At 45.0% G+C, this 27,078-nt stretch overlaps 1 protein-coding gene across 2 annotated transcripts in view; it reads right to left on the minus strand.

The window, feature by feature from the left end:
* LOC146203539 (uncharacterized) overlaps nucleotides 1–27,078 on the minus strand; it is a 110,825-nt gene that overhangs the window by 13,005 nt on the left and 70,742 nt on the right. For both annotated transcript variants that reach the window (XM_084588834.1, XM_084588836.1), the window contains exons 9-12: nucleotides 19,762–19,904; nucleotides 17,722–17,761; nucleotides 5,930–6,007; nucleotides 3,680–3,793 (exon numbers count right to left, since the gene is read on the minus strand). In XM_084588834.1, coding sequence (XP_084444960.1) covers nucleotides 3,680–3,793; nucleotides 5,930–6,007; nucleotides 17,722–17,761; nucleotides 19,762–19,904 — 375 coding nt within the window. The remainder of the gene's footprint in view (nucleotides 1–3,679; nucleotides 3,794–5,929; nucleotides 6,008–17,721; nucleotides 17,762–19,761; nucleotides 19,905–27,078) is intronic.

Genomic DNA, 27,078 nt, shown 5'->3' on the forward strand with positions numbered 1-27,078 from the left:
ATGGCAAGAAAAAAGAAATGTAACAAAGAAACATAGTGCACCACGCCCTCCATTCATGCAAATGCAGCAACTATATGTTTCAAAAGAGACAAAGGTTGGACTCTTTTTTTTTTTTGCTGTTTAGACCGACTTTTGGTGTTCATTCAAGAAAGTAGTTTTCACCTTTTTTTCTTTTTTGGCGCATATTATTTACTATGAATGAATTACTGGTGCTCAAAATTTTTGTAATGAGATATTGCATCGCAGTCAAAAGTCACTGGAGCTTTTTGTCAGGCATGGGCCTTTGACCTTGCCATAAATGAATACTACGCAAATAATCGGTAATTACTGGTAAAGCACTTAATATCTATGTTCACAGAAAGTACTATTGCCAAATAAAAGCAACAAAACTGAAATGATGGAACTGTTAGAAAAAAATGTAAGTGGTAATTTCTAGAATAAGGATTGCCATGTTTAGTTGGGTTGTTCTGTTCGATTAAGCACGATCGAGGGTAGAGCATTACACAGTCTGTGTGATGACAGCAATGGAACTGCTATTTAAGGGGAGACGCGGGTCTTAAAACGGTCGAAAATGGTCAAAAAGTCGATTTTGGGAAAAACTCATTTTCGGAAGGTTTATCCTTTCGAGCATCTACAGTAAAATTATTAACGCTGAATTCGGTCGGGAAATGCGATAAAATCGGCTTTCAAAACACCACGGCAGCGACGAAATGGCCCCGAAAAGAGAGACTTTGTTCGAACTTCCCGCGCGCGCCGCCGGCGTTGCAGCCGGCCGATCGCCGCCATCTTGGGCTTGTTTTGAAGCTGGTTTCTTTGTGCGCAATTTGAGCTATCTCAAAATGGCGTCGCTCAAGCCGAGCGGCGGTTCGGGCCGGTTTCCCGAAGGCCGTTTTCGGGTCTCTGATTGGCTGGCACGCGGCGCGCCTCGCGCGCGCGCCGTTCTGCGCCTCCTATTGGCTGGTGTGACCGTCTACGTCATCTTTTTTTTTCTTTCTCTTGCGTTCGGCGCTGTGGCTGTCGCTTCGTGCGCGTCTGTTTTTGCGCTCGTGTTTCTCTACACGCCGTGTTTCCGCCTTGTGCCGGGAGTTTCTCTTTGCGATCGAGATGCCGGGAGACAGTCGATTGAAACCAAGCACGCAACGAGCTTTTGGAAGCCGGAAGAAACGTCCGTGGAACAAAAAACGGCAGGCAGCGGCCACCAGTGCGTCGCCGGGGCCTGCAGTGCCGGACTCGTTGGATCCGCCGGGTACATCAAGCACGCTGCCCGATGACGACACCGCGGGACCAAGTTGCAGCACGAATCGTATCTCGGATCGTGGTACACTTCGTGTTGATGCTGTGTACTATTCGTCGACCAAGCAGGCGCAGCGTGTTGAGCGATCGGCGCAAGCAAAGTCCGTTCTGTCGGAAAAGTCGGCTACCCAGCGCAAGTTTGACCTTCTTGGCGTCAGTGCGGATTACCAGACAGCTGATGCCGGTACCCAGTTCGTGATTGTGGACTTGAAGGTTTTGAACAATTTTTTCGCGCAAGCGAAGTGCGGAACCTGCGGCGTAGGAAGTCTGCGTTTGAGCAAGGCAACAGATAAGGAGTACGGCCTTGCTGTAAAGCTTCTGCTTGTCTGCGAAAACTGCGATTTCGAACAGAAGCAGTTCTCTTCCCCAAGAATAAGCGAAGCAGTTCTCTTCCCCAACTGTTTGCCTGGTGGAGCCCTCGTCTCGGCTCCGGTCCTCACTTTCACCTCAAAAAAAAAAAAAAAAGTCAACCCCTAACTTTTCGAAAGTAACCTCTATAATTTCATCACACTTACACATTCGACATTTTTTTTTTAAATGTTTCCTTGGATGGAATAAGACACTTTTTGTTTTGTTTTGTAGGGAAACTGACAGGGAACATCTGAGTAACATCCGTTGTCGAAGATTCTTCCCAATATTTTCTGCACTCAGTGTCAAAACTTCAAATGAGTTTTTCTCAGCTTCATGTTTTTTGGTGACATGACTAGCCTTACGGAACTTTTCATTGGGTTTTTGTGGTGCAATTTTAATAAATCTTATACCGTTGAATTCAGAAAGGTTCGAACTGTGGAGCTATGCTATTTTTATATTGCTAAGTTGAACATATCAAATTTATTGAACAATAATGTCAGCTAATTATATTTTCGAATTGTGGGGCATCTACATAATTGAATATTTTTATACTGTGATGTACATCAATGATAATATAAATAGCATAGCTCCACATGGCAGGCCTTTGGCTACAACTACATTTTAATCGGAACGAAAAAATATTGAGGGAAACTGTCCTAACGACCCGTAAGAAATTACCAAATTAGGCTTTGGTTATTTCCCAATAACATTAGAACTAATTGAGATAGAGTAAAACTAATTACATTTTTGAAAACAGGAGGAAGAAATACATATACACACCCAATTTCGTTATTATATCTCTAAAAATAAAAATTTTCATTTTAAGACCAGTGTCTCCCCTTAACCTTCGTTGTCGCTTCATTGTCACTCCTACGTAGTTAGCTGTGGCAAGGATGCTGACTATTTTTGGTTAAAACCGAATTATAAAAAAATCAAACCAGCATACTTTCATTGCTATTCTTTTCCAGTCCAAACCAAAAAGTTGAACCCCTGCAAGAAGACTTCAAAACTGTCCCTCAAGCAGTAACTCAAGCTTTGATTAACCTTTTGATGTCAATTCAAATACTGAAGCACATAACCACTTCCACGTTCCCATGCTATTGAAGTTGTGTTGCACGCTTTTGACCAATAAGCATTTTTTAAATCTGGTTTGGTTTATGAAGTTTACACTTCCAAAGCGACTCAGGCTATGTATGAGGGACGCTATAGTGGAAGGCTCTGGATAATTTCAATTACCAGAGGTCCTTCAAGGTGCACTATCGTCGCACAGAATACAGGTGCCTCTGTGTACTCTGCTACCATAAATAATTCATGACCACCTCTCCATATCTGTCCACATGCACCAACTTTGATCATACAGGCAGGCTTAAGTGCTTTTATGCCTTCAGTCTTAGTGTTACGCATATACCATCAGTGTCAACCCAAAATGTGAACAGAACATGTTACTGCCAAAACAAAAACAAAAATATCGGTTCACGGAAAGAAGACACACGCACAACCAATTAACTCTTCCAAGCAGCAGTCTTCGCACCACTGAAGAGGAAATATAATGTACTAATGGTCAGTTAAAATCAAGCAAAATATCCTCGTTTTGCTACTCCGATTTCAACTTTCTTGTTCACATTGCATTTGACGCTGACAGTACATGTGCACAAGGCTAAATTTGGTTTACATGCACTTAGTGGTAAGCACTGTGCGTGCTTCTGATCTCTTTGTATACGTTTTGAAGTAAATAGCAAGGCTCTTTCATCAAACACATAAGATATCAAAGTGACAAAAATTTAATTTTTTCCCTAATGTGTCATAAGTAAGTTAGCCAAACTTAAGTATTGCCTATATTCAGAGCTTTGTTTCTGCAGCACTTGGAATAACACTGAGTATGTGAAGCAACCTTCGATATTTTTGCCTATAGTTGACATCCTGTGTTCATATTCTTTTTTATGGCTTGGCACCACACTGCTAGAGTAATTAGTGGAAAGAATGGAATCCAGGTGCCTAACTCTGTATTGCAGATACAGAACAGTGTAGGACTCACAAGAGGTTGCTGTCATTGGGCCCCTTGAGGAGACTAGAATTAGGCCCTTTTGGACAGATCCGGCTGGAAGGCTGCGTCATCTGGTCCTCATGCGTGCTGGTACCTTTGGAGAACCTGCACATATCCAAAATGGTTCCCAGCTGATGGTTAATTTCACAATACAGTCGACGACCAATTTTTCGGACTCTCAACGGACCATGAGAATGTCCGAAAAAACAAATGTGCATCAAAAAAGCTGTATTTATTGCCTATTATTCACTTTGAGGCTGGAAAAAGTCATGAATGCTTTTCTGCACCACGCTCCGCTTCCGTGCTAACAGGTCCGCCTGAATTTCACTTGCATCAGCTCAGATTGCGTAGGCTGCGCTGCTGCAGGTGAGTCATCGTCGTCGCTCTCAGACTCCGCAAGCACTTGGAGAATAATTTCTGCATCTATGAGCCCAGCGCACTATTTCAACTCGTAGTCCACGTCTGTGAACTCTGAAAACGAGACGGTCGATGGAATTTAAACATCTGCAGTGCAAAGGTCATCAGTGAGCTGCTCACTGCCTGACAGCAGCTCGACGACGCTCTCCTCGTCCAAGGCAGCAGACTAGTCATTCAGCACAAATCCCGCGTGGCGGAAGCAATTGCGCAGCGTTGTGGGTGCCACGGACTTCCACGCATCGGCGAGCGTACAAAGTGCTCCAAGCAAATCGACAGAGTAGGTTTTCCCACTGTCGAGGCACACCACCACCGCCACCATCCACTGGATCACAACACCGACTCCATTGAGTGCCTTCTCGCTGCCGCGTTGCATGCAAAAAGAAAAAAAAAAAAAAAAAGAAAGAACTCTTTATAAAATCTGGAAACAGCTTCTTGAAGAACTAAAGCCGATTCAATTAAATGCGAGCCACAGTACGAACAGGAACGTAGTTCTCTCATCAGCACGACCACGGCTAGGCCTACTCGTTATACTCAGAAACGCACAGCAAACACAGAGGAACAGGCAATCGAAGCAATCATGCTAGAAAACAAAAAGCACTCTGGAGCAGTGAGCAGAAACGTTGTCCCGGAAACGGAAGCTGCCAGGCAAATAATAGAGCCTCGATCCAGCGCCACTTTAGCTGAGGAGCGCACGCAAGGCCGGTACCGGTTTAGGGGCTATCGAAGGAATAAGTAAACAAACAAGATGGCGGCGACACCGCTCACAATGTGTGGCAGTTGGCTCGGCTGACGCTTGGAATGTCCGAACAATCGAATAACCCTCCCTAGAGTGTCTGAAATTTTCAGCAGCGTAATACATCGACTTTATAAGGCACGTCCTGGGGCCGGAAAAAAAGTCCGAATAATGAAGCATGTCCGAAAAATTGGGTGTCCGAAAAATCTGTCGTCTATTGTACACAGCCGTTTGGCTAAATTATTTAACAGCCAGCGTCACGCATGCACCTATCGGAGAGTTTTGAACAGGTCTGCTAGTTTCACCAATTAAGAACACCAGAAATGCCAACTCCCCTCAACCAAGACAATTGCTACTGCTACGACTAATGAGCCAATCCAATCTTTTGCAAACTGCATGGTTGTGTTTAAAAAAACAGTTTGTGGAGATAAGTGGACTCAGCGCCATTTTTTCTATCAACTGTACCAGAAATTGCATTCCTCTGCTTGCAACACAATCCCATGCAAGCTACTCCTGCCACCTACTTCCCAAAGCCTCCTGCCAGTGTGAGCCATACATGGCAAGTGTGAACAGACTTTGTTTGCTTTGGTTTACTAGTTTGACATCCCAAAGCGACTCAGGCCATGAGGGATGCCGTAGTGGAGGACTCCAGAAATTCCAACCACCTGGGGTTCTTTAACGTGCACTGACATCGCACAGCACACGGACGCCTTGCTTTCCGCCACCATCGAAAAGCAGCCATCGTGGTAGGGATTCGATCCCACATCTTTGGGTAGAGCAGTTGAGCACCCTAACCACTGTGCAACTGCAGCAGGTTTGAATGAACAGACTTGGCTGTGCAATGCATTCCAGACACCTTAAGTTCTTTCACCACTGAAACATGGCGATCATGCCAGGCAGGCATTGAGACCGCAAACTCATGCTTGTGACACAGCAGAAAGATGTGACCAGACTAGAAATCCAATTTCAAGCTGCTTCAAAAATATAAACAATGCATGTAATGATGCACTCAATGAATACAGTCCGGTTAGCAAGAATAAATATAGAATATTTAAGTGACACAAGGGGAAAATATTAAAATGAGAACTCACTTGAACAACTTTCGGAGAAACTTGGGCCTAAATGCTCGTTCGGTAATAGATTTTGGAGGTGGGGACGTAGCTTTGTCACTGAAAAATGAGTGCATGAAATGAATGGCATGAATGCACACACACACAAAATTTCTACAAAGATCTTATATTTTCAGGCCCATGTGATCAACAATCTCAACACAAGGCTGTAAACAGTTTCCTTGCCCCACAAAATAGCTTCATTTCTAAGCCATAAAGGCAACATTCTTCAGCTGGTGATGAGTTAACATAATACAGAAAGAGCATGTTAACGTACACTGCCACTTGAAATTAGCACTAATGCCTTCCTAGTAGCATGATGAAGAAAGAAAGGAGACACGGACACTCAGATAGGTGCAAGTAACTGTAGTCATCAAACAATAATGCTAGGGCACACACACGAGCACTTATTTCCAACCGACTTTATTTCATGCAAGAAGCAGAATTTTATACTCCTAAAGCTGCCTGCTCATGCTTAAAGGTTATTACCACACAGTGATGAATGACACACTTTACGAGCTGCATATGTGAACAATGTAAGACATGCCACCTCTATTGCAGACAACGGAACTGAGGGAGCACTTATGCAATAACTGCCAGTTCGGGCTACCTCTAAAATCTCAATTTCTTGCATAATTTTACATCTGCCCTCATAAGGAACTTAACATTTGGGAAAGACCGGACAACAAGCCTTCTTGCTTTTGCACTTGAGACAATGAATTCTCATGCACCCCCCTTATCTTGCTATCCACAATAGTCAGGGTCACCCAATCTCTCATTTAGGCATCTTCCCCTTTGACCTATGTAATATTTACCACGGGTCAAAAGCACCTTGTACACAACCCCTTCAATGCATTCTAGAAATGGCTTTTGATGCTTGATTGTGCAACCGTCCTTTCTCTGGTTTTCTGAACTGCTTTGCTTGTATAGCACACTCAGCTTGTTTGGGGCAGAGAAAGAAAAGTTAACGTTCACCTAGTTACCAATTTTAAGATTACGCAAAAGTGCATGTTTACAGGATTGGCTGCAAATTTTCTTTTCTCTTTTCCTGTTGCTGCTGTGACTTAGTTTCCCTTTTGTTCTTTGTAACAAGTCCTTCCACCACTGAGACCAGCATGTGTAGTGGATAACCAGTATCTTGCTGCTTTTTCGACTACAGGAAGATGCTTCCTTCAGCAGCAGGTGGACATGACTTGTTTTATACAACTGACGAATCCTAAACGAGCAATATTTCATTTAATGAGCTTAGTGTGCACAGAACTAAAAGGCAAACGCACTTTTCCATTCCTGGGATGACAAATCCAGCAGGTATGATTCTTCTAAAAAAAGAACTTGATATCGAAAAAGCACAGGCTACCTTTGTTGAGGGGCTTACGTGCGGAAATGCAAAAAGCAACTTAAAACGCTTCCCATGGCCTCGTCTAATAAAACATCATGCTGAAACATAATGCAACAATAACAATATTTGCACTATCTGACTATCTGTGATGACTATTCAAACTGTTTCGACTAGATTAACCGCTGCGGCTAAGGATGTCGGTTGCACACAATGCTGAGACATAGGCAAAAGAAGGTAAAGGGTGCACTGGCCTCAATTTAATTAATAAAATTGTTTAGAAAAAAAGAAGCAAGAGCTTTGTTGCTGGGAAACGAAAGTTAGGACGGCTGAAATAGAAATCTGAGTGCAGTTGGAGAAAAAGAGTGCTGTAGGTGATTGATATTCAGACTCGTAGAATTGGGCCTTGTGCATTGTTTCAGACTTTACAAGAAACTAATGCACATCAGACCCTCTCTAGATAATTAACAACCCATTTAGATCACTTGCTTCCACTTCAAAATCACTGAACATCTCATCTATTCAAGTGCTGCTAATTTTTTATCATCTATTAAATTTTTTTGCCCCAATCAACAAGGATTACATGAAAAGCATTCATGTGACACTCAGCTCACACTTTTCCTTCATGAATTGTTCTTGTCAGGCTGAACGTGCGACGCAGCGTAAGCTATGGCGGCTGTGGATGTTAAGCGGCAGATTTTTAATTTTCTTTTTCTATGAGTGTTGTTCATTTTTGCATCTATGAATCAACGAAAGCACGCGGTCAGCTGCGATCATACCACCGGCTTTTAGCATTGTTCGCTCCAAACGGCATTTGCAGCTATCACGCTTGTCAATGATTTTGTAGCAGTGGACTACGCCCGCCTTACCCCAAGCGCGACACGATAAATCGAACCAGGCTTGTGCAATCAAGCCATCACGCGGGCCCTCTGCCAAGTTCGCTCCCTGCCACCATAAGATCTATGAAAAGCAGTCAAAAGATAAACACGCCATGACATTATCGCTGTGCAGCATCTTGGCGTGCTGCCAATAAATCAGCTGTGGATGCGACGGTCCAAATGGAGGAAACTGAGGGACGCACCACCAAACACTTTTTTTTTTTTTTTCAAATTCTCCGGGAGAAAAATGGGGTGTGGGATCATTATGTGAGTGGATTGACTATGCGACAAATACCGTATAATTTTCAACGTTCGCAAGTGGCGTTTCAAACAAATTTCTGTACATCGAATTATCGATATATCGAACTATTTCGCGGTCCCCTTCGAGTTCGATATATCCGGGTTCGAATGTATTCCTGTTGATGCCCTGTTACTGGATTATGAAAAAGCATTTGACAAGGTCGCTCACAAAAGCTCAATACTTAAAGCTTTTGGATCTTAACCTTCATCAATCTGTGTTGGGATGGATCTGAGGATTCCTAACTACAAACACAAACTGACATTCCTCTCTATATCCCCTGTTGTTGCTGGTGCGCCCCAAGGACCTGTCCTTGGTCTTCTTTTCCTCATCTATATTAACGACCTACCTAATAACATCTCTTGCATCTTCGCTGATGGCCATGTCATATAGTGCCCAATTATTATTCCCGTAGCTGTTTCCAGCCTACAAGAGGATCTTAACAAAGTATACTAGCATGATACAACGCACGGCTCATGATGCTCAATGCAAGTAAGACATCTCTTGTATCGCTCCTACCATAACTGAGCATCATCAGTTATTTGATGCAACAGATGTTTGGTTTGGGCTAGTTGGTAGCAGTTTCTTGAAGACATGGCGCAAAAAAGACTGGGACAAACACAGATGTAGACAGATGTTAGCGCCTGTCCTGTCTACATCTGTGTTAGTTGTCCCCGTCTTTTTTGCGCTATCAGTTATTAGCGCAAGAATTACTTCAAGAATCAGTTATTAGGCTGCCACAATCTTGTGCTTGCATCGCCTTTTGTTACAGTGCTTGCCTGCAAACCTACAAGATTCTAATCTGACTGAAACAGAAGTATGCTAGTGCTATTTTTGACCCTCATCACGCTAATCTAATAATACTTGAATCCATTTATAACCATGTCATGCCACTACATTAACGTAATCTCATTATTCTTACAACAGCAATATTACACCACTAAAAACACATCTTGATCTACCCCCTTTCACATCTCGTAAAATAGCCCACCTCATTTTTTTTTAGAGGCTTTATCATTCAGTACTACTGGACGACTATCGGGACCACCCAACTGCTATCCCTGCATTATCTATCCCAGGGGTTCTCAAACTGGGTTCCACAGAAGACAGGGGTTCCGCAGGCTGCCTTCTTGTGTTCCGCAGAGAATCCTCAGAGCTCAGGGCAAGCACTGCTCTCAAAGAAAAATTTAATGGTGAAGGCTTGGTGAAATTTTGGATGGGGACTGCTCCGCTGTTTCCATGCCTCTTTGAAAGGGCAGTGGACATTTTGCTTCCCTTTGCAACTACATATGCATGTGAACAGGCATTTTCAGCCCTCACCTATCTGAAGAACAAGCACAGGAGCCGTCTTGACCCGGCAGCTGATATGAGACTGGCTCTGAGGGGGAGGGGGGGGGGGGCGGGTTCCCTGGAACTATTTGAAGGCTTTTGGGGTTCCTCCAAGCAAAAAAGTTTGAGAACCCCTGATCTATCCCAACACCGTGTGCCCTCCATTTGCATGCACTGTCACATACCAAAATTAATTTTCGAACTGCACTGCCATTGACTGGAATCACCTGCCTGAAAATAAGTGACCTCTGACACTTCCAAGTCTACAATTAAAGCCCATCATCCAATCCTTCTCACCTTAATATCTTGTCATGTTATGCCCGCCCCTCATGTAATGTACTGGCCAGGGACCTTCCAGGTATAAATTATTTAATTGATACTGCTGGCAAACATTTCAGGCTTTGTGGAATCCAGGATTCTTCGGACTAAAATGCTTACCAGCAATATTGCGGAGCAAGTTTTTCTTTTACTCAAAACAGACAAGCGCAAGTTTGGCAAATGGCTTTGTGCTACTCTGGAAGGGGCCTTGGGTTTAAACAGAGGCAATCAGATGGATAACCTTGGATAGAGTTTGGCCATTTGGTTCTCATTGCTGATATACTCAACTTAATGGCACATTCTTAGTTGCCACAGGGGTAACCTACAAAAAGCCCACAATCATGTTGAAAACAGGATAGCATCTACTGTTGCTTAGATGCCACAGCTCTTTTTTGCAAGGCAGATGAGACTATGCAGCGGTGGGGGTGCAGTCAGAGGCACTCGCTTCACACCACTTTTATTGTGTTCATATTAGAAGTCTTACCACAAAAAAAGTCAACATCTGGCAGCATACTACTATCGTGTACATCACCTGCCACCTAACAACCACAGGCCACAGTTGGTAGGTAGCACAGTTTACAAATAGTATGACATTTTGTGATTCACTGGCTACCTTAACACAGAAAAAAAATATGCAGATCATCGAAAGAACAACTTCAAACACTATAATCAGCACACACAGCTTTTACAATTCGAGCACCAGAAATACTTGACTCAGCTACTGAGAATTTACCGATTTCATTAGTGCATCCAAATATTCAAGTCTGGTTGCTACTCTTGGATATCTGGCTTGGCTACTAATAGCTGTTCTTGTTCATAAATAAGGAATTTCTTATTAAACATTTCTTTTTTAATTTTTAGTTCCATTTTTGGGGGGAACTGCCCAGGCAAGGTGAATTGGCTCTGTAATAAGATTAGAGCTTAGTTAAAGAATTGCACCGAGCAAGCAGTGGTTCTAGTTTCAATCCTTAGATTAAAATTTTTCCTTCAACTACAAGGTTTCTGTGAAAGCTGCACAACTTTCCATTGTAGCTGCATGGCTGCACTTGAGTAGATGCTAATTATAAATTAATCCCTTATTGCAATTTTTCTTTTGTACCATGCCAGTCTAACTAATGCTACCAAGAATGACAATTAAATGACTGCTATGAATCAGCTGGCCACCTCTGATGACCTCACTGGGGGCTTATTTTTCCATACTTTTTTTGCATCACGCAATTCATTATTAAAACATCATTCTAGAAGATATACCTCATCTTATCATAATCACGAGTTATGCTCAGCAAACAATTTGTGAAAATGTAGCTGATATGTAGTGTAAAGAAGTGACCACTCGTAGTGCAAAAGTGCGTGGTAAGCCACCACAGGTACTGGACGTTTACACCGTTTCCTCAATTAAAAAAAGGACGTTTTTTGGCAAAGTCCATGTTTGATGTTTATTAATGCTGACTGCATCTGGCAGTTTACAGCAGCTTTAAGCTGAATCCCAACGTTGTGCATGTTACCACACCACTGGACAAAGTTTTCCCATCAGACAAGAAGAGTAGTGATTGTGGCATGAAATGTAGACACAGTAGATTCTCCAGACTTTAAATAACTGCTGTGCGTGTACTGCTGAGGATCCCACTAAAAAGAACCCTTAAAAAAGGCTTTAATTCTTTTCCTACCGCACAAACTGAGCATCGTTAACCCACTAACGATGACTTCGCGCACAGATTTCGAACCCTTCCATGTTGCTCACAGACACACTATAATATCTAGTATGTAGTCGGATAACCATACCTGCCAACCTGAAGATTTCAAAATTCGTAAAACCTCCGCGACGAGGGGGGGGGGGGGGCTGTTTTTTTTTTTTAATTCCCGAGAATTTATCTTTAGCGACACCCTTGCTCCTTGCTCACTCACCCACAAGCAAAATCCGTGTCCCGTAGAGTAATGAGCGAAAACTCCATTGTGTCTGTCACGATTTATTTTTGCAATGCTTTTGCAGTTGCTGACTTCGCCTGCTTCAAAAACTTCTCTGTGTAGGCTTGCTCAAAGCAGGTGCCACTCTGGTGTCCTTTCACCATCAGCAGACTTTCTAGAGTTTTCTCGGAAACTGATGAGCGAAACTCCGTTCGAGTTTTGTTGACAGAGCTGAATATTCTCTCACATTCAGCGTTACTGTGGGGAATGGAGAGTATGCCCAGCATAACCATTGAGATTCTGCGGAATCTGGGCGATCCGTCGACATCTCGAATGCTTCCCAATTGCGACCACTGTATGTCGCACCTTCGCTCATTGAGTATGTCTGCTGGAATCTGGTAAGCTTGTATGTTGGCAAACTCCACTTCGAGTGCATCAACTGTTTCTTCTCTTGTTTCACCACTCTGCTGGGGCAGAATAGCAGGAAATGCCATAATGAAATGGAGTACACTGCTGAATGAAGCAGTTTCTAGAGCCTGCACTTGGGCAACTTCAGCCATCTTCAGGCTGATGTCTTCCAGTGGGAACTTGTGGCGAATATAATTGCATGCTGCAGTGAAGTAGAGACGTACAGCCGAGAAGAACTGCTCTTTCTCATTTGAGGTCAGCGTCTCAACTACAGAGGAGGTTGTCATGCCAATGATGATGTCTTTATCATCTTTTTGATTCTCGACCGCTCCGTAGGCAACTTCAGGCAATGAATGGCATCCCTTGAGAACACCTGGCCGCACAAATCGAGTCAACAGATCCTCGAGAAGGCGGTTCAAGAGGCCCCTGAGCACATGAATCTGAGGAGCCTGCGACTGAAGTAGGCAGTTTGTCTTCTCAAAAAGAGGGATAACATTTTGGAGAAAAAGACAGCATGCCCTGCTTAGCTCCGATGACAAAAAAAAAACAGGCGCTCTTCACGGGTCACGTGGCTAGCTTCTGCAGATGCCTCTCATTGAAGTTTCAGTTTCTTTACTTGTGGTGCAGAATGAACTCCTTTTCTTTTTAGTGAAGGTCCATCACAGTCGGTGCTTTTTTTTTCAACACCTGCAGCAGCCTTGGGAAGGTGTGCAGCAGTCTTTGAGGCCGGCGCAGGATTCTTGGCGATTTGTAGAGAAGTCTTGGGAATCTGGTAAGACTCCAAAAACAAGCTCTGCTTATTACACTGTTTTGTTTCATTCAAGAAAAAGCTAAGTAGTGGTTTCCACTGGTCCAGCAGCCTCTTCAAACACTTCCCCAAAGACAGCCAACGTGTCGGCGAATGCTTCAGCATCTTCCTGACGTCGACGTCATGCAATCTTTGAAAGTCTTTTAGTCGATCTTTCCGTTTTGAGCTTTTCTCTAAGTAAAAAAAAATGTCAACCAAGGCCTCATCAACCTTAACAGGAAGACATGCAGCTCCTTTTTGGGCGGCCAAGTTGATGAGGTGGCATGGGCAACCAACCCCGATCAAAGCTGGTTGGGCCTCCCTCAATACAGTCGAAACGCTGTTTTTTTTGCCAATCATGACATGGGCATTGTCCGAAGACAATGCCAACAGGTTTTCAAGAGGCAAACTTCGGGACTTCATTTCGTCGAGAATCAGATTTCCAATTTTCTGACCCGTCGCTTCCCCTTGGATTGTACCGAGGCAAAGGAGGCGGCTTTCAACTCTACTGGTCTCTTTAACGAAGTATGTCGCAACAATAGGGTAAAGCTGCGTATCCCTATTGTTACTTCCGTCCACAGCAATTGAAAATACCTGTTTTTTTAGGGCATCCAGCAAAGGAGTCTCTGCGTTCGCGGCCATTTCACGAACAATTGCCGTTGTCTTCGTCCGTCCACAGGCGTAGCGTTTGGCTTCCTCGCACTTGGGGAACATTTTCCGGAAAAGTGGTCCAGCGTGATCACTGACACTGAGCGGTATGTTGTGTTCAACTAAAAACGCCGTGAAATGGCATTCTGCACGAATCACACCGAGGTCGCTGTCACTGCGAACAAAACTTGTCAGGCTCGGCTGGCTGTCCGCGGCTCGCACGTATCCTTGGTGCTTTTTCGAAGCGATGTGGACCTTTATGTCGGACTTGCCACCATGTGAAATGTTAACATCACAGGCACATGTGGTGCAAAATCCGAACTTCTCTCCTTTCTTAGACGGCACGAAGCACGGAAATTCTGCCGTGTACGACTTCAAAAATACTTGGAAGTACTGTCGCGGCTTTTAGCCCGCCATTGCACTGCGAAACCGCTGCTACTAAAACTTCAGAGTCACACTGAGTCGGACGCGGCCGCAGATCACGCAAAAACAGAGGCCTACACCAAAGTTGTCCAAACACGTGAACAAAGGAACAGCCACTAGGTTTTGGATATGGATTCGTGTTCCCCCGAGTAGACGATAGAAGTCACTACAACGTTTGCAGCTGCTGATGATGATATCACAAATATGTTGCCCTCTTGTGGCCGCCAAAGGTACAATAATAGATGGCCTCCGAGATTACCCTACCGCGCGTGTGCTGTTATCTCGGAGGCCATGATAATAAATGTCCGCATTTTTTTTTCCGAAAATAAAACATTTTCCGTAAAATTTCCCACAAGATTCGTAAAATCGTAAGACTGGTCAAAATTCGTACATTTTACGGAAAATTCGTAAGAGTTGGCAGGTATGGATAACTGAAGTTTCGATTTTCACGCTGGTTACATTTTTCCCACGACACGGCTATTTTTGAGCGCACTCCGAACACGCGACAGCGTCTCAGCTGCATTCATGTCGACGATGCGTGCTTCGAACGTCGCAAATCTGATGACTACGCACTATCTATGATCGATTTTATCAATGCTCCAAGCAGAAGCGACTATGAAGATGCTACCAATTATCCTCAGAATTCAGTTCCCAGCACGCCGCCGATGGAAACCAACCCAGAACACCGACGGCTGCACTCCGGCCTGCTAACGATGACTTCGCGGGCAAATTTTGAACCTTTCCGCTTGTCTCAGAGACACGATACGCCATCTAGCGTGTAGACTGGTAACTGAAGCTTAGATTTTATTGCTGCTGACATTTTTTCCCACGAGGTAGCTATTTTTGAACGCGCTCCGAGCATGCGGCAGCGTCGGAGTCGCATGCGAGAATGGCGGCATCCACATCGACGACGCAGCTACAGTGTTCTAGAAACCCAGCATCCGCATCGACGACACGCGATTCGAAACGTCGCACATCTCAAGATTCTGCACTGTGTACGACGATTTTATCGATGCCCCAAGCAGCAGTGACTCTGAAAATGCTGCCTTATTGTCAGAATTCTGTTCCAACCACGATGACGATGGAAACCAGCCCGAAACATTGGCGGCGACACTTTGTTGGCCTGTTTTGCATGCGTCTGGGACTACTCTGGATGTTTTGTTTGTGTTGTTGGTGTCATTTATCTCATTCCCAGGGTGTCAACATCATTTGCGCATGCTATCTTGCCTCCCACAAAACAAGGAGTGGCATTCTGCACAAGAAGGGAACCGGGCATCCGTTTCGGCATGGCGCTCTGCAGCGGCCTCCGTTTGATTGCTCAACAAGGTTGATGATAGGGCAAATTGGTAAGGGTTCATTTTTAACCAGCCAAAGGAAGAGACACAGGGACAGAGAGGCCAGCCTTGGCCCGTCCTTTTCTTCAGTGTCTCGTCCTTTGGCTGGTTATAAAGGTTGATTGCTCATTATGCATCAAGAACACTATCCAATAAAGTCGAACCCGGATATATTGAACTCGAAGGGAATCGCTAAATAGTTCAATATATCAATAATTCGATATACAGAAATCGGCTTGCGACGCACTTACGATGCGAAAAAACAACACCGTATTTGTCGCGTAATCAACCCACTCGCATAATGAACCCACCCTCCACTTTTGCGCCGAGAATTTGAAAAAAAAAAAAACAAAAAATGCGTTAAGGCCAGCTCGCTCACCTGCAAGCGATTGAGCGATTTGTGCGACGAGTGGCAGCGACAGAGCGAAAAATTTCAAACTTGTTGGAAATGGGTCCTTCTCGCTGCTCGAGCCACCCCGGCAGCTCAAAACAAAGTTTCTGTGTCGCCGCGGCAGCAATCGCGAGCGTTTTCGCTTGCATGTCGATGGCGCGCGTCACTCCGTTTTGGTCATCTCATCCACAGCTCATTTCTTGGCAGCGTGCCAAGATGCTGGGCAGCGATAACGTCGGAGCGCGTTTATCTTTTGATAGCTCCTGCGGTGGCGGAGAGCGAACTTGGCAGAGTGCCCGTGATGGCTTGATTGCACAAGCCTGGTTCGATTTATCACGCCGTGCTTGGGAAGGGCGTCAAGATCGCAGCAGCTGACTGCGTGCTTTCGTTGATTCATACATGCAAAGATAAAACGACTCCCGCCAAAAAAAAACGAAAAAAAAAAAATCTTCCGCTTCTTTACGTCCGAACAGCACAATGATAAGAAAGGATAACTCGCAAAAGAAAATAAAAACAGAGCTGCCGCTTTTTAACGACCGCAGGCGCCATAGTCACGTCATCGCGCGCAGAGGGTTCGCAACACATGCTGGAGAAAGCGTCCGACGCCTGTCTGAAAACGGGCTGAGCTGGCTTGGCGCATGCGTAGCGCGTGCTGAAGGAGAGATAGCTCAGCAAAAGGATGGGCACACCCCCCGCACATGGCTTGCAGACATGTGTTGGCGCGCGGGAAACGATAACTGCAGATGCGAGCGCCTTTGGGGAATGGGCGCGGCGCTGCCCAGACCAGTCGTCGCCGAACTGTCCCCTCTCATTCCTTCCGCGCGTGGCTTGAAAACGTCACGCGGCAAAGGGCCAAGGGTGATGCGATTGTCTTTGGGGAAGAATTTCCAGTGCGGGGTGCGGAGTTCGATATATCAAACGACCGGTGAAATTAAGTTCGATATATGACGCGGCTTTCCTATACTTTTCCATGGGATGTTCAAGGGGATATTCCGTGAGTTCGATATAACCAAAATTCGATGTATCCGGGTTCAATATAACCGGGTTCAACTGTACTACACTTAGTTTTTCACAGAAAGTGGCTAATATATTGCTCTACATTTTGTTAAAAATTTTTGTTGTTTCATTTACAAGTGCATTTCTCCAAGTTTTGTTCATTTTTTTTTTTTAAATCTGTCTTTTCAGAAATTATATTGTGTGTTACAACCATAAACTTCATATTCAAAGTTGTATGCCTGAAAATCAAATCTATTTAGCTTTCTTCTCGCGTATTGTATAAACTTTTAGACATAGTTTTTACAGAACAAAACTACTGAAACCTGCAGAAAATGGTCATTTTGCCCACGGTAGGGAAGGAGTTGAGCAACGAAGCATTGATATTCATGGATGGTATCAGTATCAGATCTCGCACAGTACCAATCAGAATTAAGGTTTAAATAATGTGAAATCATCGCCAGACCCTATACAAGGGCTGTTCACAAAAAAGCGTGTGGTAGTCATGTTTGGACTACAAGTTTTATGTATCTGATAAGGCAGCTTAGTGCAGAAGAGGAATAATACAAACAATGTATACATATTTAACAGCGATTTGCCACAACCATAAAAAAGCACTTGCTATAAAAAAATAATAGCAATGAATGAAATGCTTCCAAATAGATGTAAACATTTTACCAGCGGGGCTGTGAAAGCACTAAGAAAGAATACAGAAATGCTACTTACCTAACAGTTATAAACTGGGTTTCTTCTTTGGAGGGACCCTCTGGAAAAAAATAAGAACAGTAGCATGTTAGTACTTTCACTTGAAGGTTTATTGGAAATAGATACTTCACTGTGCCTTAATAACTTCACTCATTGGGGAAAAAAAAACAATATTTGCACAACACGGGCGGGACAACCAAGAGGACAGAAGATGCAGTAGTAGAGGTCTCCAGAAATTTTGGCCACCTGGGGTCTTTTAACGTGCAGTGAATTCGCACTGTGCACGGGCATTACCCTTTTCGCTTCCGTCGACGGTCAGGATCTAACCCATGTCCTTGGGTTCAGCAGTTAAGCATCCTGGATAATTGAAAGAATTTCTGTGGTACCGTAATTTCTAACAAATTTAACCACAATTCGAAGCAGGGGCCTGTACCAGCCCTGTTCATTTGAAGGCTTTCGGTGCTTTACTGAAAAGCTCGATCCCGATTCCGCTGCAAAGCAATCAAGTAGTGGCACCTCAGAGCTTTCAAGTGATGCTTATGCTTAATATGCAGCTGTGGATACTCTCACGCACATCGTCAATTACAGTGGGACTGAGGCAGTGGAGGGGCTCGCATCAAATCATCTCCCATCCATAGCAGCGGCCGTGCATGTCCTGCGATGCGACCACTCTCGCTACGTGGCCTCAACAGGTCTTAATGGGGTGGCAGGGCGCAAAATCGACCTAGGCCGTTTATTTTAATGGTGTGCCATGGCTAAGAGGGTTAACGGGCACCTCAACTGCTGCATATACTCACATGACTAATGAACCCACCGTTATAATGAAACCGACCCCATATAAGCCTCTGAAAAAAAAAAAAGTTTGTTAGTGCATTACTCTGTTTTGCGCTGTCGTCACAGGCCACAGCTCATTTCTTGGCAACATGCCAAGATGCTGCGCGACATCCTCTGAAGTTAGCTCTTGCTATGTCTGTGCGGGGGGAGGGGGGGGGGAGGGGCTATTTGGCAGAGTGCCAGCACCCTTAGGGCAGTGGCTTGCTCCCGGCTGGTCTGGTTGCGCAAGCCTGGTGTTCAGTGCGTTTGGTTCATCACGCCGCGATTGAAATGAGTGCCATCCACTGCCATGAAATCATTGGAAACAGTGATAGCAGCAAAAGCCTTTCTAAAAGCTGGCGTCAGATTGTGATTTGACCACATGCTTTCATTGATGACTGATGGATGGAAGTAAGAAAAAAAAAAGGGGGGGGGGGGAATATGGCTAATGTCTGTTCCCAATAGAATTTTTTGCTAAGGCCAAATTTTTTGAGGTGTTCGATCAAATTGAAAACCCGGTTAATTTAAAAACCAAAGACCAGCAATAGGTCTTGAAATTATGTTTGGTAAAACACTCATATATATCTACATAACTTCTATGCATTTAAACAAATCTTTATTGCACACAACAGATCATTATGAACATGCAGACATCCAAAGCTTGTAGTTTCTCCTTATTATTTAACGTCTCAGATATAACTTTCAAATGGTTTTAATAGTATTTATTCAACAACTATATTAGGCGGCACAAAAAATAATGAGCTTTAAAACCAACATAAAAAGTTGCAGAATTGTGCCAAATGTGGTTACGTTTCATGAATAATAATGAATAGTTCTATATCTGAATGGTGCAAAAGATACAATCCCAGGTAAATACATGGGGACAGAAAGAGCAAATAGTTTTCATTTCCGTATCCTCAGTTTACTCAAACATGCAATACAGAGACAAGACATCTGAAATGCCTGGCTCATGTTTTCCTCTTAATGACTGAAAATACCAGCAGTATCTCATTGGCTAAGTATGGTGAACACAAATAAATAATGCATTTTAAAGATGTGTTATAAGCACATTCATATACAGCTGACAGCATATACACTTCCTTGCTCACGTGGCACACTCTAAGGTGTCCACTGTGCTTGAAATTATATGGCTACGTGTGCAGCTGAGCAAGAACTTCACAAAAGGAGATGCACGGGGTGGGGAATTCCTTTGACAATCCAGAGAAGTGGTAGCAAAGGGCTGCTGACCCTTAGTGGACGGTGCAGATTTGGTGACAAGGGCCAGACCATCAGTCTGGGCCGGGGAGGCATGGCGGCTTCGGGGCGGGACGGGGGGCGTGCTTTTGACCAGCACTCCCGGCTGTATGCCCTCGGATCCAAGCAGTGGACGGCTGCACAGAATTCACGTACCCTCTTTGTACTAACAAGGCACTAAAAAAATAAGCAACCAAGGGATGCCATGTGTTATACTTTTCCTGCTTCTGGAATCAAAATAGCACAGTATTGTGCACCATTCATTGCTTACCTCAGCAGCATGACTAAAAATTCTGCTATAGGTGCAATGTTCACACGGAATATTGCACTAGTCACCAACATATCAGCAGCAGCCTGACTATACCCACTGCAGGACGAAGGCCTCTCCCATATTCCTCCAATTAACCCGGTCCTGTGCAAGCTGCATCCACCTGACCCCTGCGAACTTCTTAACCTCATCTGCCCTCCTAATTTTCTGCTGTCCCCTGCTACGCTTTCCTTCCCTTGGAATCCAGTTTGTTGCCCTAAGCGACCATCGGCTATCTTTTCTTCGTGCTACATGTCCTGCCCATGCCCATTTCTTTATTTCCACTAGAATATCAGTCACTTGTTATTTCTCTGACCCACTCTGCACACTTCCTATCTCTTAACGTTATCCCTGTCATTTTTCTTTCCATAGTCCTCTCCTTTGTCCTCAAATTAAGTAGAACTCTATTAGCTTCCACTTTTCAGCCCCATAAGTAAAAACAGGCAAGATGCAACTGTTGTATACTTTCCTCTTGAGCGATACCAGTAAGCTGCTAGTCATAATCTGAGAGTGCTTGCCAAATGCGCTCCATCCCAGTCTTATTTTCCTTATTTCCCTTTCATAGTCCGGATCTGCGGTTACTACCTGTCCAAAGTAGACATATTCGCCTACTACTTCCAGTGCTTCGCAACCTACTGTAAACTGCTGTTCTTTCCCTAGGCTATTGAACATTACCTTAGTCTTATGCATACCGATTTTCAAGCCTACCTTTTTACTTTTCCTGTCTAGGTCATCAATCATTCTTTGCAATTCATCCCATGAGTTACTTAGCAAGGCACTGTCAGCAAATTGCAGATTATGAGGTATTCTCCATCTACTCTAACCCCTAACTGCTCCCATTCCAAGTCTGAATACTTCTAAGCAAGCTGTGAATAGTACTGGGGAGATCAGTGTCCTTTTGCCTAACAGCTTTCTTTTATAGAAATTTTGTTACTTTATGCAGAACTATGGTTGCTGTACACCCTCTATATGCATCTTCCAGCACTTTCACGTACGGCTCGTCTACACCGATTTCCCAATGCCTGTATGACCACAGCGGTTTCTACCGAGTCGAATGCTCTTTTGTAATCAATGAATGCTATGTATAAGAGCTGGTTATGTTCCGAGCATTTTTATATCACCTGGTTGATGGTATGGATATGACCGATAGTAGAGTACAATTTCCAAAAACCTGCTTGATCTTTTGCTTGGTTGCAGCCTAAAGCAAAAGATATTGTCATCGCCTAACAGCCAGAGCAGCCAAAGCCCAGAAGGTAGGTTTAATCAACGTACTGGGATGTAGGCAAGACCAATGTTAATATAGGGTCAGTTCCCAAACTGGGAGCTGTTTTGCGGCGGCGCCGTCACTGGCTGCTTTGAGTGGTGCAGTCGAACCAGGATCCAGCCGGTCCGATCGGTGGCTGGACCCATACAGTGCATTCGCGAAGCGGTTGCTGTAGTGATCATGGTTTGTGCTGCTTAGGCTTGCATACAGTTTATAATGATCACGACGATGAGCTGCGTGCCAGGCTGTGCGAGTAGTTACAGGAGCAACAAAACAGAGGCATTTGCTCCTGGCTCCACATTACGCGGGCCTCTGTGCAGCATGGGATCGCACGATTCCGTGTGTTGACAAAAAGGTTTGTCAAATCACGTGTTTTCAACCTTTAATTTTCATGAAGATATGCTGAAGACTTACATTCATATTATCCATGGTAAAGAATTGAGAGGGGTAAATGGAGCTTCATAGAAGGAAGCGTAAGTTTCCCTAACCTGCCTTCATACCTATCGAAGCTGCCTACAAAGCGAAAACTGCCAGACAGGAAGGTACAGTGCTGCGTTTTATGGCACATAGGCAACTCAGGCCATCATGCGCCAAGAGCAAGGTTTGAAATTGCATATTGAAGATTTTACTGCTGGTTAGGAAGGTACAGTCATGGAAGACGAAAGATAGCGGAAGCAGCTTTGTGGCATTTTTGATGCTCAGGAGCTGAAAGTACTAAATATATAAGAGTAATTATCTTCTAACTGAAAAGCGCAAATACATTTCTGGAGTACTCAAGGACCCTACCAGCTACTCAACTGACTGACAATTTGAATATTCAGAGTTCGAGCGACAAATGACCGAAAAGTTCTTCAGAGATCTGTTCTGTTCGATTGTGGATCAACTTTAGAGAAAGAAGCTACCACGAATAGCATGTTACCTGCACTTTGTACAGCTTACAGTGCAAGTGAGGAAGTTTTATTTGGCAAAGCGGATGCATTTTTACACAGGATTTCCGTTCAAGAGGAGTGAGTCGGAAGGAATAATTAAATCTTGCCTGCTTATAATGTATGCATTCATTATAAAGTGCAAAAGTGCTGTGAATAATTTGTACCACATTGTATATAGGCGGCTATGAATCCATTACCTTTACTTGTGTCTGCAGCAATGATCACAAAATAAATACTTGCAACGCTGGGCAGGGACGATGAACAGAGAGTAGTGAACCTTAATCCTTTGCGGTCCGAAACTTTTACCCACTTTCCGGCTGTCCTGGTCCGAAACTATTTTGGCAGTTTTTGACGCTGCGAAGAAAAACACGAACTGCGGACGAAAAACTCATAGGATGTTTATTTTTTCTCTTGCATTTTGCACGCAACACCTTTACCGATATTTGGGCAGCGTGTGATACCGCTGAAAACATTCTCCAGGGTGCAGGCTAGGGTTGTTACTGCAGGTTTTGCAGAAAAACACAGTTTCCCTCCTGCCTCCTTTTGTTTTTCGATCGCTACAAACAGCACAGTCCTTGCTGCTTCGGCCTGAAAGCTTGTAGATAAAATGGCACTTGCCATCTCGCCTTTCCTAGCACTCCTTCCGTACAGACGGGCCGCGCTTTCTGGCTCTAGCCCTCACGTCCCCCACCAGCTGTTGGATGAGGTTGCGGCGGTACTGCAGGTGCCGCTGTTCCTTCTCACCATCAATCTGCAGCTGTGTACGCTTCAAAATGAAGCTATTGATGATGGAAACCTCTAAAAGCCAGAAAAAAAGCTTTCGCCACCATTTCATTGTCTTTTTACAAAATGCATAAGCTCGCACAGTAATGGTCTGCACGGTCAACAGCCCCCATGTCACTTCCTTGTCCTTGTCACTTCTTTCAGAGATATATTGTGGGCAGAGCTCAGCATTGTGACTTGATGCTTGTCTCGCCAAGCAAGCACCATGTAGGAGTCTCCTTTTCTGTACGCCGCCACTTCGCCCTTCTTCAGCTTTTTCTTTACCTGCTGCGGCATTTGCTTGCGACTTGGCATCACGGTACCAGTCAGTTGCACTCTATGTAGAAGTAATTCCTCGGCAAGCATCGGCGAAGTGTAATATCTATCTGTGTAGAGGTGGTATCCACTTCCCAGTGTAGCTTGCTGCACTTTCTGGAGAAGGTGGAGGACAATCAGGCAGGTGAAGGGGAGCTCGGGGCGAATGAGGCTGTCAGTTGTTGTGCTGCCGTAGTAGGGCTCAATTGCCGTAATATACCCCGTTTGACAATCGCCAAGTGCGTAGACACGCATGCCCCATTTGGTAGGCTTTTGCGGATTGTAGCATTTGAATGAGACACGGCCCTTGAAACCAACGGTGCTCTCACCGATGCAAATTTTGGGGCCGGCTCTGAAATGCTCCCTGCATTTCGTATCTATGTAGTTGACAACGTCCCTGATTTTGCTTCCACGGGTTGCCGGCCGACCTGAAGAGGAATCATGGCACGGGGCAACGTGTAACATCCAAAAGATTTGCAAAAATCTTTTGCGGCAGAAAACATGCGGGAAAAAAGGCGTTATTTACAATTTCTTGACTAAAATATTCTTTTAGTTCTGGTTTTGGATTCAAGGCCATGTTTACAATTACGCTGAGGAAAGCTTTGAATTCTGTCAAATTCACGTCTTGCCAGTCCTTCCAGATTGAGTCCTTTGGCAGCTCACTGGCACTCGAAATCTTTTCGCGCGCATACCTGTTCGTTTCGCTCACAATATTGTTCATCAGCTCGTCTGTAAAAACAGCTGAAAATAATCCAGCTCACAGTTCAGATTCTGAGCGCTTACATGTGATCCTGCGTTTGTGACAGTAAGGAAAACTTGGAGAAATCAGGCACGTTATCCGCATACTCCTTCCAGCCCGCAGCACGTGGTCGCGCACTGTTCTCTCGTGTGTCAACAGACGGACTGTCTCCACTGCCGCCGTCGTCTTCATCACTCTCTTCTGTCGAATCGCTGTCATCACTATCTGATGGAGGCACGTAGTTCTCTTCTTCGCTGAAATCATCGTCACTGTCACTAAATGCACCACCGTAAAACGCACGCTAAGTGGAGAAATATGGGAGAGGCCTTCGCCCTGCAGTGGGTATAATCAGGCTGACGATGATGATGATGATGAAAACGCACACAGTGAAAACGTGGCCATGCTTCTCAGCGAACCGACCGAACATGCGGTGTTGCGCGGAGGAAAGCTCTGGTATCCAGGAGCAGTGCTGAACATTGTGCTGCACCCTGGTGCAAAAAAAAGTAAACTTCAAAAACATAGTTTTATTGACACTCAAGAGATGGCGCATCATGTAGAAAAAAATTCGGATGGATCGCAGTAAGAAAAGCCGCAAAATTTAAACCACGAACACCCTTGTCGGGCGGTGCCCGATAGCGGACCGCTACGGCCGTATTCCGATGTCGGGCCGTGCCCGACAACGGACCGTAAAGGGTTAAAAAAGACTAAACTATTGTCTCAAGTTGATTGCGCTGGAGCTCCTCTCTACGCTCCCTCTTCTCTTGCAGGAAAAGAGGAACAGACAACTCACGAAGCTGAAGAATTGCGCGACTTAGGTTGCACGTGACGCGCAGATAAAAGTCATCACATGCCCACTGACGAAATTAGTGCTGCATGCATAATCCACTTATTCCAGAAAACCACACCACAGACATCGCAGTTACTCATGGTCAACTTTAGATGGCCGCCAATGTGCCCCTTTGTGCTGTGAACATCTTGCTAATTGGTCGTTAAGCGCATACGCAGTGGCGCAGAAACACGTGCCAGACCTTTGCACTGACCTAAGCTTATTAGTGACCTTACGATGAGCCTTGCGATAATCTGACATCCGCCCTTAGTTAGTGTAGGTGTCTCATATATGCCACTTGGGGGACGAAGCTCGCACGACCACATTCCATTCAAAAGATGACCACCGCCCATGTCAGCCAGCGTTGGCTGAGCAGCGATCACCTGTAAAGCTCTGCTTCAGCAGAGTTTTGTAGCATGCTCGCCACACGGGGTTCAGACGACTTTTTTCTTTAGCGTAAATAACGGCAAGTGCCGGATTTGGGACGTCAGTTAATTTAACATTCCCGAAGGCTACATGCTCCGCCGGACGGCTGGGCCCGCAGCGTATGCGTTTAGACAGCGACCTGGAGCCGAGTTCGACAGCTACACCTCCTCGCATTAAAATTGAGGCTCCAATTCAGCAGCATGAAGAACTCTGATAGTTCGGTAACAGATCTTAGTTCTATTAACGTTGGGCAAGACAGCCGGGAGCTCGAAAGAGAGGAAGGCGAGGAACCACGGGGCTCACTAGCATCGATAAGGACAGCTAAAACGTCCGGTAATGCAGTCCCACCATATGACAGCACCACAAGATTGATTAGGAATGCAGCCTTACTTCCCGTTTGAAAGTGTGCCGGCGGCCTCGGCGCTAACCGTTGCGGAACCGAGCAACAAGGAACATCGGTAGTGTCGGGTGGCTAGGATGGAAAGAAGCGGCTAACGGGCGTGATAAGGCTTCATTCGTGCGATATGTACCACTTCGGATGTCGGCCATCCAGAGGAACAAACATTTCCACTTCATAGTTCACTTCATTGAGTTGGCTGACCACCTCATACAGGCCAAAGTATCGACAAAGCAGCTTTTCAGACCGCCCTCTCACATGGATTGGGCTCCACATCCAAACTTGTTCATTGGGCTCATAACTCGCATTTATGTGGTGTAGATTATATCTGAGTTTTTCTTGAAGACGCCAGATATGAGCAAGTTGGCGGGCGGCCTCGACATGAAGAAAGAATTCAGCACCCATGACTGTGGAGTTAACATTATCAAAAAGTAGCACTGCGTCCAGCAGTCATGGCTTCGCGACCATGGACTAAAAACAGAATGAAGTGCATCATTTCTTTTGGCGCAGAATTATATCAGGTGACATGGAAGTACTGCGTCCCAGTTCCGATGTCTACATTGAAGTCATGTCTGTGATTGTCTTATTAAGCAGTTCTGTTTGAGGGTTGGAGTCCGGTAGCGTGCCACTGACTCTCATAACCTCCTGTGTGAGCACTGAGGTGAAAGCAGTTTCCCTCGGTCAGCGACATTGGCTCTTCCGGAAGCTTTGACAGTGCTTGACAACTGCGGTAAGCTTAGGCCAAGAATACTTTTGGCGTGTGGGGCTGTAATAGGGGGATAAATGCGTTTTCCCCGCTTAGTTGGGGCTGACAGTCAAAACCGCCACTGAGCTCCCGCCTACTACTGTGGGACGTGCTCTTGGGAACAAAGGGACAACATGTGCTGACAACAGGCATTTATTGCTGCAATAACAGCAACGCCAGCTACACGCTGGGGATAAGCTCCAAGGCCGGTCAGAGCGAGCAGCGACTGCAGTCGCGCGAAGATGTGTCTGCTCGCATAGAGTTCTCCAGGCCGAAGAGACTTGGCTTTGCCCGCATGTGCGCTAACAAGATCAGGGATGGCGCTCGTGCTGGCGCCATCTCTATAGTTAATGTTAACCACCAATGTTGGTGTCATTCCGCGATAGCTAGAGTAACTATCGCGGGGGAAGCCGACCTTAAAGGGGACGATGGGAGACCGTTCCCCACATTCCCCCAACCTTAAATTGTCCCACACGCCTGCAAGTACATGCTATGAAGATGTCTTCATGAACTTGCACTTGAGACAGGACCTCCCAGCAGAGGTAGCATGAAGGTCTCCACAGGACGGCCGGCATGTCACGTGGGCTTCAGTGTCTGCAGG

The sequence above is a fragment of the Amblyomma maculatum genome, chromosome 1 (genome assembly GCF_055883805.1).
Source record: "Amblyomma maculatum isolate TAMU_Amacu chromosome 1, ASM5588380v1, whole genome shotgun sequence".
Classification (NCBI taxonomy): domain Eukaryota; kingdom Metazoa; phylum Arthropoda; class Arachnida; order Ixodida; family Ixodidae; genus Amblyomma; species Amblyomma maculatum.